The sequence below is a fragment of the Gorilla gorilla genome, chromosome 11 (assembly GCF_029281585.2).
Source record: "Gorilla gorilla gorilla isolate KB3781 chromosome 11, NHGRI_mGorGor1-v2.1_pri, whole genome shotgun sequence".
Classification (NCBI taxonomy): domain Eukaryota; kingdom Metazoa; phylum Chordata; class Mammalia; order Primates; family Hominidae; genus Gorilla; species Gorilla gorilla.
The window spans coordinates 115,933,535-115,951,439 of NC_073235.2; the positions used below are offsets into that span (position 1 = coordinate 115,933,535).

General features: G+C 34.6%; 1 protein-coding gene across 7 annotated transcripts in view; it reads left to right on the forward strand.

Moving 5' to 3' along the window:
* SPAG16 (sperm associated antigen 16) overlaps nt 1–17,905 on the forward strand; it is a 1,164,663-nt gene that overhangs the window by 33,935 nt on the left and 1,112,823 nt on the right. For all 7 annotated transcript variants that reach the window (XR_008677798.1, XM_019022690.4, XM_055380495.1 and 4 more), the window contains one exon: nt 2,934–3,071. Coding sequence is in view for 6 of the 7 variants with exons in the window: in XM_019022690.4 (XP_018878235.2) it covers nt 2,934–3,071 (138 nt within the window). In the remaining variant the exon portion in view is untranslated. The remainder of the gene's footprint in view (nt 1–2,933; nt 3,072–17,905) is intronic.

Here is a 17,905-nt window from a genome sequence, read left to right on the forward strand (position 1 = left end):
CTTTTTTCCCACCTGAACACTTTTCAGTCTTATTTTAAGAGTGAGTGAAAAAGAAGAAAAAATAAAAAGTCAGGATATTTGTTAAAACAAAACAACAGATACATACAAACTGAAGCAAACCACAAAAATATTATGTATGAGAATTCAGATTTTATTGAGAAGTATACTTCTGTAGTTTGTGCATTAAAATTCCTAATTACTTGTATTATTATCTAAAAATGAGCCTGAAGTCATCTTTCATATTTTTATATGGATGGCAGAAAATTTACCTGATAAATAATTTTTGAATGTCCTGAGATATATACTATGTAATAAATGTTGTATTTGGATTTGTGCTTCTTTTATCACATACTATTTTATTTATAGTATTTAATTTAGAGGAAAAACTATTAAATCACTTTTTTCCTCATAGAAAATTTCTCTAGTGGTTTTTCCACATTAAATAAAGCAAGGTGCTGAAAACCAATTTTATGGTCAGAAAAAGCTTATGGTGTAATACTTCAATCAATCCCTATGTCTTCTCTTCTGAGATAAGTATAAATCACATTCCTAGTACAGATTACTTACGGAATTTATGATTCAATTGATACCTATTTCCCGTTTTATAAATTGTGGCAAATATAATGGAATATTGATTCAATTATCTTAATCTTCAGGATATTCTATGGGGGGTCCTCTTGCTCTTTTTTTAGAAAAAATCAGATAAAGTATATAACACAAAATATGTGACTTTATAAATATGTAACATTATTATGATTTATAATATGAAACTACTGATAATTTATAATTTTTAGCTCTAATATTTAGCTCATCTAGAGCAAGCCTTGTAGGGATTTATTAATAAATTTATTACTTGAAATATTTTTCTGTGCTCAAATTGTTTTTTTTAACTTTATTGATTGCCATACACAGGGATTAAAATTGTAATTATTTACGATCTGCAGTTGATTCTCTGATGTTGCTTCGTATTTCACTGAGAAAATAGAAGTTCCATCACTCCCACCTCCCTCTTTACCACCCTGCTGCCTCTGGCCTCAGGTATTCTTCTCTTCTCCCTCAGACTCTAATGTTATCTGAAGCCAACTCTCATCTTGTCTGCTTGATACCAGCCCCTCTCACAGACTTAAGGATACTGCTTTTGTAATCGTCCCGCTTTTACCTCCATTGTCAGTTTTTTCCCTCTTTGCTGAGTCATTCCCATAAGGATACAGATGTACAATACCTCACATTTTAAAAAAGGAAGAGAAGAACCACCCTAGATTTCATATCTTCTTCTAAGTTCATCTTGATTCCCTGTGCTTTGCTTTAGAGCATATCTCCTTGAAAAAAGTTTGTTGCCACTTCCTCATTTCCTAGTCTCTCAGACATACTCTCAGTTTGGCTTTTATCCGCATGACTCTATTGAAAACTTTTTTTTTTTTTTAATAGTGACTTTCACAGTGCCAACTTCGGTAATTGATTCTCAGTATTCTTTTCAGACTCCTGGCAGCATTTGTCACTGTTGTTCAGTTCTTCCTTTTTAGAACACTTTCTTCATTTGGCCCCTGGGCACAGCTCTCAGATTCTCCCACTATTTCATGGGCCTCTCTTGCTTTGTCTTTTTTGGTAGTGTTTTCTTTTCCCCTCAACCTGGAAGCAGTGTGGTGTTTATGGCTCACTCCTAGGACCTCTTCATTTCTTTCTTTCTTTACTTTCATTTCCCACTGCCTAGCTAGTCTCTTTCAGTCTCATGACTTTAAATAGTATCTATAATGTTGATTACCAAATTTAAATTGCCAACCCTGACTTTTTTCCTGAACTCTGAACATGTATACTCAACGTTTATCTTCACTTAAATGTCTGCTAGGCATATTACATTTAACACGAATGGAAACAATCCCTTAATTACTCCAGCCACTCTGCTCCTCCTGCATTTGTCCCCACTTAGTAAATAAATGGCCATCTGTTGCTAAGCCAAAAACCCTGGAGTTGCACTTGCCTTCTCTCATTTACCAACACCTGACAGTTGATCCATCAGAGAGTCCTGCTGGCCCCACCTTGACAGCATTTCTAGAAGGTACTTCTCATAATCTCCACTGCTACCAACTTCCTTCAAGCCACCGTGCTCTCTCTTTGACTACTGCAATAGCCTGCTAACTGGTCTCTCTGATTCTATACTTGCTAGACTAATCCCTTTAAAACATAAATCTGGTCAGTGTCACTTGTCTCAAAACCTTCCTATGGTTTACTTCTGATTCAGGGTAAAATTGCTTTCCTCACTGTGGCTCCCTGCTGTTTTCCTGACTCATCTTTCACCATTCTCTCCTTGGTCACTTAGTTGGCTTCAGTTCCAGACACTCCAGGTACCCTGGCTGTTTGTTCTTTCTTGTAGTTGCCAAACACTTCCTTGGTTCAGGGCCGTTGCATTTACTTTTCCATCTGCCCCAGCTGCTTCTCTCCCAGCTATCCACATAACACAGTCCCTCATTTCCTTTAGATCTCTGTTCAGATATCACTTTGTCAGTCATGTTTGTCATTCATGCCCACCCTATGTAAAATAGCACAAGCACTCCCATCAGTGTTTCCACCTCATTCTTCCTATAGCTTTCAGACAGCTTATTTAACTTCATAGAACTTATCACCCTCCCCACTAGAATGGAAACTCCGTGAAATAGGGACGTAGACATTTTTGTCAATTTTAATATTGTCTAGACCAGTGCCTGGAACATAGGAGATGTTCACTTATTATATTTTATACACCATGATGGTATTGTTACCTAGAAGTCATATTTTATTCTAAAATATATTATGACTGTTGGACATTTTAACTTATAAATGTAATACTGCAACTAATTACTATAACACTCCCTGAGACAACTTTTTGAATTGTACATAAATTGAGCCAATTTGGCAGAAAGAAATGATATAAACACTTTTGTTTGATTTTATCCTAGGTATGAGTTAATACAGAAAGGAGTGACTGAACTTAGAACTATTGGGAATGTTCCAGATGTCTACACCCAGATTATGCTTTTGGAAAATGAGAACAAAAATTTAAAGAAAGATTTGAAGCACTACAAACAAGCAGCTGAGTATGTTATTTTTTAAATGACATTTTCTTCTTTTTCTTTTGAACTAAATAAAAGAGTTGGGTGAAGCTGATATATGTAATATACCAGAGGCTTAATTTTGGAAAACTGAATTTTTCTAGTTGTAAAGAATGTGAGAGGCTTCACTAGCAAATTAATTAAACAGATGATCAGAACTATCACAATTATAACTTACCAACAAGAAGGGAATGCAGGGAGTTGTTTAGGAGATGGTACATTTGTTACATAACATTCACTTCCTTGTGTATTTGATAGTCTTTTCATGGTTTATAACATTTTCTCCTGTAAAGATAGGCTAATTTCTGAAATAATAATTAAATTTATAGAAAGCCGAGAGGAAAGTGCTAGTTTATTCCTGGTAGAGGAATTTCTGTATTTTAAAATTCTCCAGAAGGAATAATATAAACTGTGGACTTTGGGTGATAATGATATGCAGGTTCGTCAGTTGTTAACAAATGTACCTCTCTGTTGGGGGCTATTGATAATGGGGAAGGCTGTGCATGTGTGGGAGTAGGAGGTGTATGGGACATCTCTGTACCTTCTAATCAATTTTGCTATGAACTTAAAACTGCTCTAAAAATAAAGTTTATTAAAAAAAAAGTTAATTCTCTCTACTGTTTTCCATACAGGTTGAACTAATTTACATTCCCACCAGCCATGTATGAGTGTTCTCTTTTCTGCACGTTCTCACCAACATCTGTTATTTTTGACTTTTTAATAATAGCTGTTCTGACTGGTGTAAGATGATATCTCATTGTGGTTTTGACTTAAGTCCAGCAGTTCCATTACTGGGTATCTACTCAGTTGTATAAAAATTCCACCCACGCTCTTACGTTTATTGCAGTGCTATTGATGATAACAAAGTCATGGAATCAACCTAAGTGTCCATCAGCAGATGATGGGATAAAAAATGTGACATTTATATACAATGGAATACTATTCAGCCATAAAAATGAATGAAATCAGGCCTTTTGCAGCAACATGGATGGAACTCGAGGCCACCACCCTTTGTGAAATGACTCAGAAACAGAAAGTCAAAAACCACATATTCTCACTTATAAGTAGGAGCTAAGCAATAAGTACATATGGACATATAGAATGGAATAATAGATACTGGAGACTTTAAAAGGTGGGAGAGTTGGAGGAAAGCAAGTATGGGTAAAATGTCCACTTCTTGGGTGATTGGTACACCAGAAACCCAGACTTCATCACTATGCAATATATCCATGTAAAACAACTGCACTTTTACCCCTTAGTCTATAAAAATAAAAAATTTTTAAAAAGAAAATATAAACTATCCATAATTTCACCACCCAGGGCCAACCACTTACCATTTTGTTGAATAGCAGCCTTGACTTTCCTCAATGCATATATATTAATGCATATTTATGAGTAACTTTTAAATATAAACTGCACTAATACCATATTTTGTAAGTTCCTTTTTCATTCAAGAGTACATTATTAATATATTTTATGAAAATAAATTTTATTCTAACTTAAAAGAAAATTACTGAAAGGAAACCTTTGTTTTGTAATTTCCTGGCATAAATTTATTCATAGAAGAGAAGCCAGATCTCTCCACACCTTTCTTTCTTTCTACTATTAATGGAAGACATGCAATTCCTGGTGAACAATTTTAGATAAACAGCCAGTGTTATTCTCACAAGGAATATGTGAATGCATTAACTTGGGGTGAATCTGCTTATCTGAGGCAATGTTATATGGAAAAATCAATGCTCAGATGTGAAGCAGAGTTCGTGTTTTATTTATTAATTCATTTTTATTAAATATAGTTAAAGAGGGCCTTTCTCACTTAAAGAATCATATTAAAACCAAAATTAGATTAATGGAACTACCATATAGGAACATAATATTGTTAAGATTTTTGATAAGTTTAAAGAAACATGCCTTTTCATTGAGAAGTAGAGAAAATATTTAAAATAAGCTCTTGTAAAAGATGGCAGTAAATAATTTGTATGATATCATTTATTCAAGTATTATCTGTACTTGTAGAAATGTTTTTACAAGGTATATAAATTTTGTATTGTCGATGGATGTAATGTACCATTTAGAATTTTATATTTTACGTTAGAAGTGTATGATGATTCAGAAGAATATATTACTAGAACTAGTGTTCTCTCTGTTCTTCATTCCATTTCTCAAAAGTGTTTTGTACTATTTGCCCTGTTGCTCACTATGATTTTGTATATTCATCTAATGGATTCACTGGGAATTTGATACAGCATATTTCTCACAGTGCTGCCTGGCACAGTGTTTCAGTTCCTGATCTCCTTTGAATTATTGCTTGAGTTTGCTAATTTTCTTTTAAATAGATCAAAGCAGCCTCTTTATGCCATAAGTTTAGCTCCAGTGACATTGAATAGTCATTGTTAAGTACTGGTTGTTTGTTGAATATTATGTTTAATAGCAATAATATGAAATAACATATTACTCATGCAGATTATTAACTTAATGTTAAAAGAAACCAGGATTAAAATGTATCACTCAAATAAAACATCTTGTCTTACTAACATATCAGATTATAGTTTTAATTTTAACAGTTTATGGCTATTTCTCAAATCTATCTCATTCAATAGAACTTAAAATCTAAAAAATTAGACAAGGAAAATTTGTGTTTGCTTTACTCTAGTTGACATGGAAGATTTGAAAGGAAGCTGCTTGATCCTTAGTAGATGCTTAATCTTTATTTTGTTGAGTGGATATTAAGCATGGTGTGCTTTCACAGCACATTTTAGTAAAGTGCTTCCTTATAGCCTGGTTCTACTGATACATTCTTAGAAAATGGAGAATGAAGTTTTGTTTTGTTTTGTCAGTAGTTTTTTATTGATACATAATAATTGTACATACATTTATATATGATAATTGTACATGTGATATTTTGATACATATGTATCAAATACAGTTGTACATATGATAATTGTACATGTGTTATTTTGATTATATACATACAATGTGTAGTAATCAAATCAGAGTATTTAGGATATCCATCACCTCAAACATTTATGATTTTTTTTGTGTGTTGGGAACATTTCAAATCTAACTATTTTGAAATAGATGTTAACTATAATACAGTTAATTATTGTTAACTGTAGTCACGCTACTGTGATATTGAACACTAGAACTTAACCCTTCTATCTAACTGTTTGTATCCATTAACCAATTTCTCTTCATCTCCCCTTTCCACCCAGCGTTCCCCGCATACTTCCCAGCCTCTGGTAATTATCATTCTCCCTGCTACCTCCATGAGATCAACTATTTTAGCTTCCACATGAGTAAGGACACGCAATATTTGTCTTTCTGTACCTGGCTTATTTCACTTAACATAATCATCTCTAGTTTCATCTATGTTCCTGCAAATTATAGGATTTCATTCTTTTTTTAAAAATGGCTTAATAACATTCCGTTGTGTATATGTGCCACATTTGATTTATTTATTCTTCTGTTGATGGATACTTAGGTTGATTCCACATTCTTGGCTATTGTGAATAGTGCTGCAATTAAGTTTTGAAAAAAGTTTTCCGAACTACGTCTGTCATGCTACCAGCCTGCCCCAAATGGTAGTGTTTAATCATCTAGGTTTTTCAATTTGAATTCTGAGGATAATTTTCAAATAGCAATTAGTAATAAACATGAGATTCCCTATATTGAACTTGAGCTAATGTTTGTATTTTTAGGATTAGGATATTTCTTAAGGCAAAATAAAACAGGCAAAATAAAATAGAATAGGATATTTCTTAAGGCAAATAAAATAGATATAAAATACTTTTCTAATAATAATTTTTAATACACAAAAAAGTCAGGTTGCAGATATGTATTGTTCTTGATTATACTAATAGCATTTAGTGATGTATCTAGGAAAATCAAATAAATAATGCAGCTATAAAATTAATATTTATCTGGGGGGAAGTTGCCATGGAAAGAGTACTGATCTTAAAGTTCAAATACCTGGCTTCTAATATTCTGTTACTTATTAACTCAGTTTATTGAATTACTCCCAGTTTTCTTATTAACCTGGGAATTGTTTTGCATAATGTTATTAATTTCTATGGAATAATGTGATAATTAAATGAGACAAGCTATGTTAAAGAGCTTTGTAAATCACAGAGTGCTTTGAAATGTCAGCTATTATCAATAACTCTAAACGCTGTCATCTCTAAGTTTTTATTAATCACATCATTAATATTTTTTAAATTCAGCAACGATGAAGCATGAAGAAAGAAATGAAAGGAGAAAATATTTCCCACTAAAATATCATTTGAATTGCCATAATTAAAGCAGGGAATTGTCATTTTCTCTGTTGAGTGTCAATTTTAGACTATAGGTTTTCTCTGTACCTGCTATAAATATAGATTATCTGTCTTCCAAAATATAAAGTTGGGAAAATAACTGTTGAGAACATTTCTGTATAGATGTTTTTGTGGAGAAAATGATCTTATTAAAAATTTATAGTTACATTGGAAGTAAAAATATTTCCCATACTGGATATTGAAGAACAATGTTTTTCTCAGAAAAGGAGAGCATACGTTTTCTATTGAAATGTAGACCAATTGTTATTTTAAATGCAAAAGTCTAAAGTTGCATTTAAAGCAGGTGACCACAGTTGCAGAGATTTGGTGGTTGACACCAACATGGCACATGTATACATATGTAACTAACTTGCACTTTGTGCACATGTACCCTAAAACTTAAAGTATAATAAAAATAAATAAATAAATAAATAATAAAAAATGTAAAAAAAAAAGATTATAAAACATCACTTAGAATTGTATCTTTCACAGTTTAGACACTATATTCATTCATAAACCTTGTTTTATTTGGTAGTTGTCATGCCAAAAGATTTACTTTGGTCTGAAATTTATAAATAACTATTATGAGTTTTATTAATTAAAACCTTTTTGCTTGATCTTCTTGCCTGTTTTCACTAGCATTTTATGTCTTCTTTCCATAGTGTAGACAATGCAAAAAAAAAAAAAACTCGTTTGGATGATTGATTCCTGAAAGCACCAGTGTACTTGAACTTTAACATCTTGCAGTCTGACTTTCACTTCACTTTTTCTCAATTGGCCTTGGACACAAGAGAACTGTTTGACACCCAAATTTAGCAGTCTTTTTTTTCCATTTGTATATCCTGGTTTTTATTCCTATCTTCCCTTAGCATCTGTGACATCATACTGTTCTGCCCCTCCTTCTACCTTAGTGACAGGCTTCTTTTCCTTTTCTTAACTCCAAACAGTTGACACTCTTTAAGTACATTAGGATAACTATTGACTACATGTGAATATTGACAAATACAACATATATTAGGTAGTGGTAAGTGCTATGAAGAAAAATAAAATGGGTAAAGGAGACAGACGGGGTGCTGTTTTATGTAGGATTGGTAAGGGGTGGGGCAGGGAGCAGGGGAGCACATCAGAAACCTGAAGAGACTGAGGGAAAAAGCCAAGTATAAACTTGGGAAAATGGAATTCCAGGCAGAGGAAAAAGGAAGTATAAAGAGGATGTGGTGAAGACAGGTTGGCTTGTTAGAGGATTAACAAGGAGGCTATAGTGGCTCTAACCAGTGGGTTAGTGGTAGAGGCCTTTGCTAGAAACTTGCTTTTTCCCCCCAGTGGCATGTGAAGCTAATAGTTTGAGCAGAAGCATGTGAACAGGCTTCTGCATGGAAAAATGCTCAATGTTACTAATTGTCAAGGAAATCCAAATCAAAAGTAAATGAGAAATCACCTCATACTTTTCAGGATGGCTATTATTAGAAAAACACAAACAATATGTCTGGCGCGGTGGCTTACGCCTGTAATCCCAGCACTGTGGGAGGCCGAGGTGGGCAGATCACAAGGTCAGGAGATCAAGACCATCCTGGCTAACATGGTGAAACCCCGTCTCTTCTAAAAAATACAAAAAATTAGCCGGGCATGGTGGTGGGCGCCTGTAGTCCCAGCTACTCGGGAGGCTGAGGCAGGAGAATGGTGTGAACCCAGGAGGCGGAGCTTGCAGTGAGCCGAGATCACGCCACTGCACTCCAGCATAGGCGACAGAGCAAGACTCTGTCTCAAAAAAAAAAAAAAAATAGAAAAATACAAACAATAACAAGTGTTGATGTAAATGTGGAAGAATTGGAACCCTTGCACATTACTGGTGGGAATGCAAATGGTGCAGCCACCACTGAAAACCGAATAAAGGTTCCTCAAAAAATTAAAATTCAAACTACCATGTGATCAAGAAATCCCACTCCTGGGTATTTATTTGAAGTGAATTGAATTGAAACCAGGATCTCAGGCAGATATTATCACTCCTGTGTTCATTACAGCATTATTCACAACAGCCAAATTATAGAAACAACCTAAATGTTCATTGACAGATGAATGGGTAAAAAAAAATGGTACATTCATGCAATGCAATACTACTCATCCTTTAAAAAGAGGGAAATTCTGTAATATGTGAGGACATGCATGAACCTTGAGGACACTATGGTAAGTGAAATAAGACAGTCACAGAGGGATGATTACTGCATGATTCCCCATATATGAGGTATTTAATATGGTAAAATTCATAGAATCAAAGAGTAGAATGGTGGTTTCCAGGGGACGACAGGAGAGGAAGATAGGGCATTACTAATCAAAGGGCATAAAGTTTTAGGTAAACAAAAATCAGTGCTACAGATTTGTTATATATCATTGTACTACAACCAACAATAGTGTATTGTACACTTAAAAATTTGTTAAGAGGGTAGATCTCATGTTACCTTCTTACCATATACTCAAAGAAAGTAAACAGTATAGACTAATGAACCTCATAGACCTATAGGATAATCAACACTCTACTTTTGTCATTCTTATTTCACTTCTACTCTTACCCATTCCCTACTGCACCTCAAGTTATAATATATAATTTTTACAGTTATTTTTTGTTATGCTTTATATACATTGAAATATATGTCTTAGCTATATAATTTTGACAAACGGATAAACTCTTAAACCTCCACATTGATCTCAAGGTAGAACATTTATATCTATCCAGAAGTTTTCCTCATGTCTCTTCTCAGCCATTCTCTGTCCCAGCAATCACTCTTAAGAATTGTTTCACTTTAGATTAGTTTTGTTTGAGAATTTCATAAATGGAATCACAGTATATTATTGTGTTTGGCATCTTATACTCAGCATAAAGTCTGTACAATGTATTATTTTTGCCTGTATCAGTAATTTGTTCCTCTTTATTGCTAAGTAGTATTCTGTTGTATAATGTATACTACAACTTTTTTATCCTTTTTCCATTTAGTTATTTCCAACAGTTGGTTATTAAAGATAAAACTGCTGTGAACATTGAGGTACAAATATTTGGTGGGAATATGTTTTCATTTCTTATAAAAACTTAGTGGAATTTCTGGATCAAGGGGATAGATGGATGTTTAACTCTGTATGAACTGCTCGTACATATTTCCACATTCAAGTTGGTCCATTTTGCTTTCTCAGTAGAAATACATGAGAATTCCAGTTGCTCCAAACAGCTACTAACATTGAATGTTGTTAGTCTTTTCAATTGTAGCCATTTTAACTGTTGTGTTGTGGCATCTTGTATTTTTGATATGCATTTTCTGTATACAAATGATATTAAACATAATTTTTTTTTGCTTTTTGACCATTCTAAAAAGCATTCTACAAAGCATTTATCCTGCTTTCTATATGTTTATGTTTTTTGCTTGCTGGTCTTATAATTGAATTGTAAGAGTTTTTTGTATATTCTGGATATAAGTGCTTTGTTAGAATATTGTGAATATTTTCTCCCAGTCTGTGGCTTGTGTCTTTAATTTATGAATGGTGTCTTTGTTGAGCAGACACTATAAATTTTAATGAAGCATGTCTTATCTTTTTTATGGTATTTATTTTGACATTTTGTTGAATATATCATTTTCTACTATAGGTCACAGAGATATTCTGTGTTTTCTTCTAAAACCCTTAAAATATAGATTTTTACTTCAACATAGGATCTGTTCTTAAGTTTTGTGCATTGTGTGAGGTAGAAGCTAGAAGTTAATTTTCTTTACTATAGGAATACATAATTGTTGTGGCACCATTTCTTGAGAAAATTATCTTTAAGTCTCATTTAATTTCTTTGGCACTTTTATTGAAAATCAGTTGACCCTTTAGAATAAGTTTGCCAATTTCCACAGACACGGGTGATGTAGGTGTGACATAGGATGGGGTTTAAGTTGAAAATATAACTTGATTTTGGAAAAATGTGTGTGTGTGTGTGTGTGTGCATATCTATTTTTTGAGGGGGGAAGGATTGATGCTGTCACAAGTTTTAGTCCTATTTACATAGCATATCTCTCCATTTAAGTTATATTTAATTTAATACTTTATGAAGGAGCTTGAAATTTATGCCCTTCATATTGAATTATCTAATGTTTATATTTTGTTGTTGCATTTTCAGTTCCATATAATAGAGACTATGTTTTGTGTTCACTATACCCCCGGGGCCTATCTCTGTGCCTGGTACATAGTAGGAGCTTAAGTGATTGTGTGCTATTAAACTTTTGGCTCTTTAGTTAAGCTTTTAATGATTTTTAGAGCAGTTAATTGGTGATTTTTGCCCCTTTCATGGCATTTATTTGGGGTAGGCATTATTTTCTTGGGAATGTAACCAGTCTTGCCGTATTTTGAGTATTGTCTTCCTTTGCCAGGCTTTTACAGTAAGGAAATATAATGCAGACCAGAAAGGCTTTATTGAGAGCCCTGAAGAAAATAATACTGATTGGGATTACTAACAGGAAGATGAAAAACTACCATTTAAAAAATAATGAAATACTTTATTTTACAATCTGCCAGAGAATATAGGCATAAAGAAAACCATAATTACATGGCAATTAATATTGAGGGAAAATTAAGGTGGTTTACTAAGGGGCCTTTATTTCACTTTCAAAATTTACTTCTATAAAAGGTCAAAGAGTGCCCAGCTTTTGTGAAGACCCATTTAGTTTTATGCCTTTCAGAAACAAACACTGTGAAAATAAAGATAATAATGAGGCTTATAAAATTTCATGCTTTAGTGTTTAGGTAATTGCGTGTTAAATTAAGAAGGTATTTTTTTCTGGACATGAATATACCCCTTTCTTTTTTGGTTAGGATATAATGAAAGTTTTTCTCTAATCTGGTTGAATTCCATTTTGGCCGTCCAACTGTTATTCCAATATAAAATTTAGTGCGTTAAATAAATTCATTTATAACTAATTGAAGATAATGGAATATTTGCTAATTATGTAACTACTATTATCAGAAATTACTTTGATTCATTTTTTTCATGTGAGAAAAATATATGACAAAGATAGCCTACTTCGATGCAGGTAAACAAGAAAATGTTTATATGCTTTACTTTGCCAAATTATAATAAAATAATCCAATAAACTCATTATTAAATAATCATTCAAAAATACTTAAACCTATTCAGTTAATAAAATTATTTTACCATGGATATTCACTTCAAAATATTTTTGAGCATACTATTAAATAATATTCATATCATATTTAAAATGGAGTTTTGGGGCAATAATTTTATAGTTCGATAAGAATATCTGTAGCTTAATATTGCATAATTGAATTTTAGACTTTGATATGCTGGTTTCCTGAAATGGAGAAGTTAAATAATCATTGTACCATTTTATTAAGACAAAGCATGTGCAAATTGTTTTCTTTATGATGTACACATTTAAATAGAATGTTCCACTGAGTACTCTTAACAGCATTGTACTTGAAACAATGTCTGTTTGCTGTGGTTTTTTTTTTTAACACAAAGATGCTCTACTAATGTGATGAGGAAACATTATATAGTTTAAAATATAAGCTGCTTATATGAATATTTTAAACTTTATTCTTTAGTACAACTTTTATTTTCCATTTATTAAGCAGATGGGCAACAGGAAGGTCATAATAGGAGAAGCACCACCATGAAATGAATTTAAATTGTTTACTGAATAGACTTCATTGTGCAAACAGAAAGCAAGTCCCTGAAAACCAATTTAATGGTCAGAAAAACTTTAAGGTCTAATACTTCAGTCAATTCCTATGCTTTGTTTCCTGGGACGAGCACAAATAGGCTTCTAATGTATATTTAAAAAGTGAATTGATGCAATGCTGCACATTTATGGTTCTGCTTAAGAAATTTTGCAGCATTATTTCTTAAAGTATTTTTAACATGTTGTGGGTTTACATTTCACATAAGATAAAAATAAGCTCATTTATATAATTCAAATGACTGAAATTAAGACAATTTAGTATACTCAGAATAGACGTTCACAAAATTTTAAATTCATTTTTTAAAAGATACACAGTGTTACTAATATTCACATATCCTAATATTTTTGGTTGATTAGAAGATATTTACTTACTGGCACACTCCTTATTGTAGGAAGATAAATTTAGCGCTTAGAAGAATTGTGTGTGTCTGTTTTACTATACTGAATAGCAGTATTATGAAATGATAATGATGATGATTATGAGTACAGAAACATTTATTGAGTAATTTAGTATTTTCTATGTGCAAGACACTATGTAAGCCACTTTACTAAAATATTTAATTGAATACGCTTTGAAGCTCATTATATGTCCATTTTGGAGGTGCTAAATTTGATATTTACAGAGGTTATATAGCTTGACAAGGTCACATTGCTATGAAGAATTTCCTATATTGAATATGATATTATTATCATACTAGCATTGCTCCAATGAAGTAACTGTATCTGTTAGCTGATTATAAAGACATAATATTGGATTTTTATCTACGGTTCTAAAACAAATATAGTATTATTTTTTAGATAAACTCATTCAACTTGACATGCTTTAGAGCTAACTTGTTTTGATAGCCCACTCAGGATATTCTGTACAACTTTTTTTTAAAAATACAGGGTTAAAATGAATGTTCTAAGATCTTATTCATTATTCTTTTTGCAAATTATTTGAAGAGATTCATTGATCCTTTTTCAAAACAATTTATCTCTTCTACACACAGCCTTTCTCTATACTTCTAATTGAAAATGGAATCATTTTCTAAAGGAGAATTCAAGTGAGGTTCTTGTGCTTTCACAACAAAGTATCAACTCAATCATTTATTTATTTTCCATTCACTTTACTTAAATTCTCTCCTCCTTTTCACTTAGTACTCAGTAAGGATGATGCCAAACAGTCTGCCATCTCAGGGAGATGGCAGAGAGTTTCTCTCTTTTTAGTCCATATTCACTAGGGAGGTCTTATGTACCTGAGCCTTAGGAATGAGGACTTTTCCTGTCTCTTTGTCCATCCTCTGTGTTATGGCCAAACTCTGCCTTCTATCTGTAGTTGGTCTTTGTAGGAGTTTCATACTGCTACCTCAGGAGTAGGATACCTCTACTTGCTGTGATGGAATATTAGGCCTAAGATGGTTACCTGTTGATTGGTTTGGCTGTGTCCCCACCCACATCTCATCTTGAATTCCCACGTGTTGAGGGAGGGACCTGGTGGGAGGTAATTGAATCATGGGGGCAGGTCTTTCCCATGCTGTTCTCCTGATAGGGAACAGTAAGTCTCACAAGATCTGATGGTTTTAGAAAGGGGAGTTTCCCTGCACAAGCTCTCCTTTTTTTTTGCCTGCCACCATCCATGTAAGATGTGGCTTGCTCTTTTCGTCTTGCACCATGATAGTGAGGCCTCCCCAGCCAAGTGGAACTGTAAGTCCATTAAACCTCTTTTTCTTCCCAGTCTCAGGTATGTCTTTATCAGCAGTGTGAAAATGGATTAATACAGTAAATTGGTACCAGTATAGTGGGCATTGCTGAAAAGATACCAGAAAATGTGAAAGTGACTTTAGAACTGGGTAACAGGCAGAGGTTGGAACAGTTTGGAGGGCTCAGAAGCAGACAGGAAAATGTGGGAAAGTTTGGACCTCCCTAGAGACTTGTTGAATGGCTTTGCCCAAAGTGCTGATAATGATATGGACAAAGAAATCCAGGCTGAGATGATCTCAGATGGAGATGAGGAACTTGTTGGGAACTGGAGCAAAGGTGACTCTTGTTATGTTTTAGCAAAGAGACTGGTGATATTTTGCCCCTGTCCTAGAGATTTGTGGAACTTTGCACTTGAGAGAGATTATTTAGGTTATCATCTGGTGGAAGAAATTGCTAAGCATCAAAGCATTCAAGAGGTGACTTGGGTGCTGTTAAAGGCATTCAGTTTCAAAAGGGAAACAGAGCATAAAAGTTTGGAAAATTTGCAGCTTGATGATGTGATAGAGAAGAAAATCCCATTTTCTGGGGAGAAATTCAAGCCAGCTGCAGAAATTTGCATAAGTAATGAGGAGCTGAATGTTAATCTCCAGGACAATGGGGAAAATGTCTACAGGGCATGTCAGAGACCTTTGCAACAACCCCTGCCATCACAAGCCCAGAGGCTTAGGAGGAAAAAATAGTTCTATGGGCTGGGCCTAGGGTCCCTCTGCTGTGTGCATTCTAGGGACTTTGTGCCTTGCATCCCAGCTACTCCAGCCATGACTAAAAGGGGCCAAGGTACAGCTCAGGCTGTTGCTTCAGAGGATCGAAGCCCAAAGCCTTGGCAGCTTCCATGTGGTGTTGAGCCTGCAGGTGCATGGAAGTCAATAATTGAGGTATGTGGCCTCTGCCTAGATTTTAGAAGATGTATGGAAACGCCTGGATGCCCAGGCAAAAGTTTGTGGCAGGGGTGGGGCTCTCATGGAGAACCTCTGCTAAGGCAGTGTGGAAGGGAAATATGGGGTGGGAGCCCCCACACAGAGTCCCTACTGGAGCATTGCCTAGTGGAGCTGTGAGAAGAGGGCCACTATCCGTCATACCCCAGAAAGATAGATCCACTGACAGCTTGCACTGTGCACCTGGAAAAGCCACAGACACTAAACACCAGCCCATGAAAGCACCCAGGAGGGAGGGTGTACCTTCTAAAGCCACAGGGGTGGAGCTTCCCAAGACCACAGGAGCCTACCTCTTGTATTAGCGTGACCTGGATGTGAGACATGGAGTCAAAGGAGATCATTTTGGAGCTTTAAGATTTGACTACCCTGCTTAATTTTGCACTTGCATGGGGCTTATAGTCCCTTTGTTTGGGCCAATTTCTCCCATTTGGAATGGCTGTATTTACCCAATGCCCATAGCCCCATTGTATCTGGGAAGTAACTAACTTGCTTTTGATTTTACAGGCTCATAGGTGGAAGGGACTTGCCTTGTCTGAGATAAGACTTTGGACTGTGGACTTTTGAGTTAATGCTGAAAAGAGTTAAGATTTTGGGGGACTGTTTGGAAGGCATTATTGTGTTTTGCAATGTAAAACATGAGATTTGAGAGGGGCCAGGTGTGCAATATGGTTGGCCCACCCAAATCTCATCTTGAATTCCCATGTGTTGTGGGAGGGACCCAGTGAGAGGTAATTGAATCATGGGAGCAGGTCTTTCTCGTGCTGTTCTTGTGATAGCAAATAAGTCTCATGAGATTTGATGGTTTTAAAAAGGGGAATTTACCTGCACAAGCTCACTTTTTTTTTTCCTGCTGCCATCCATGTAAGATGTGTTTGCTCCTCCTTGCCTTCCTCCATGATTGTGAGGCCTCCCGTGCCATGTGGAACTGTAAGTCCATTAAACCTCTTTTTCTTCCCAGTCTCAAGTATGTCTATGCGCAGTGTGAAAATGGACTAATACACCTCTCCATCTATCAGGGGTAGAGAGTTTTTCTTTTACTTTTCCTTCACTTGCAAAGTATCTTTGCCTGTGCCTGTGTGTTGCCCTTTCCCCAGGGGCCTCAGAAGTAGGCACTGGTTTGTGCCTTTTCTGCAGCATGCCTGGGTCCTGAGGCCCCCATTCCAGGCCTGAGCTCCCACATAACATTTCTAGACACTTTCTGGGCTAAAAGGGACCCCACTGCCTTGAAGGGAAGAACCTGATCTTGGCAGGATTTACCGTCATAAGAATGTCATTATGTAATGATAAAGCAGTCAATTCAGCAAGAGGATATAACAATTGTAAATATATATGCACCCAACACTGGAGCACCCAGATATATAAAGCAAATATTATTAGAGCTAAAGAGAGAGGGAGATCGCAATACAGTAATAGCTGGAGACTTCAACATCCCATTTTCAGTATTGGACAGGTATTCCAGACAGAAAATCAACAAACATCAGACTTAATCTGCACCATAGAACAAATGGACTTGATAGATATTTCCATTCTCAATGATAGACTATATGTTAGGTTACAGAACAAGTTTTAAAACATTCAAAAATTGAAATAATATCAAACATCTTCTCTGACCATGATGGAATAAAACTATAAATCAACAAGAAGAGGAATTTTGGAAACCATACGAACATGTAGAAATTTAACAGTATGCTCCTGAATGACTAGTGGATCAGTGAAGAAATTAAGAAGAAAACTGAAAAATTTCTTGGAACAAATGATAGTGGAAACACAACATACCATAATCTATGGGATACAGTGAAAGCAGTACTAAGAGGGGAATTTATAGGCACTTACATAAGTGCCTTTTTCTTCAAAAAAGAAAAACTTCAAATAAATTACCTAATGATTCATCTTAAAAAGCTAGCAAAGCAAGAGCAAACCTAACCCAAGATTAGTATAAAAAAAAATAAATAAAAAGGAACAGAATAGAAATAAATGAATTTGAAATGAAGAAAGCAATACAAAAGTCAAGGAAACAAAAAATGTTATTCTTTTTGATAAACAAAATCAACAAGTCCTTAGGCAGATTAAAGCACAAAAAAGGAAAAGACCCAAATAAGTAAAATCAG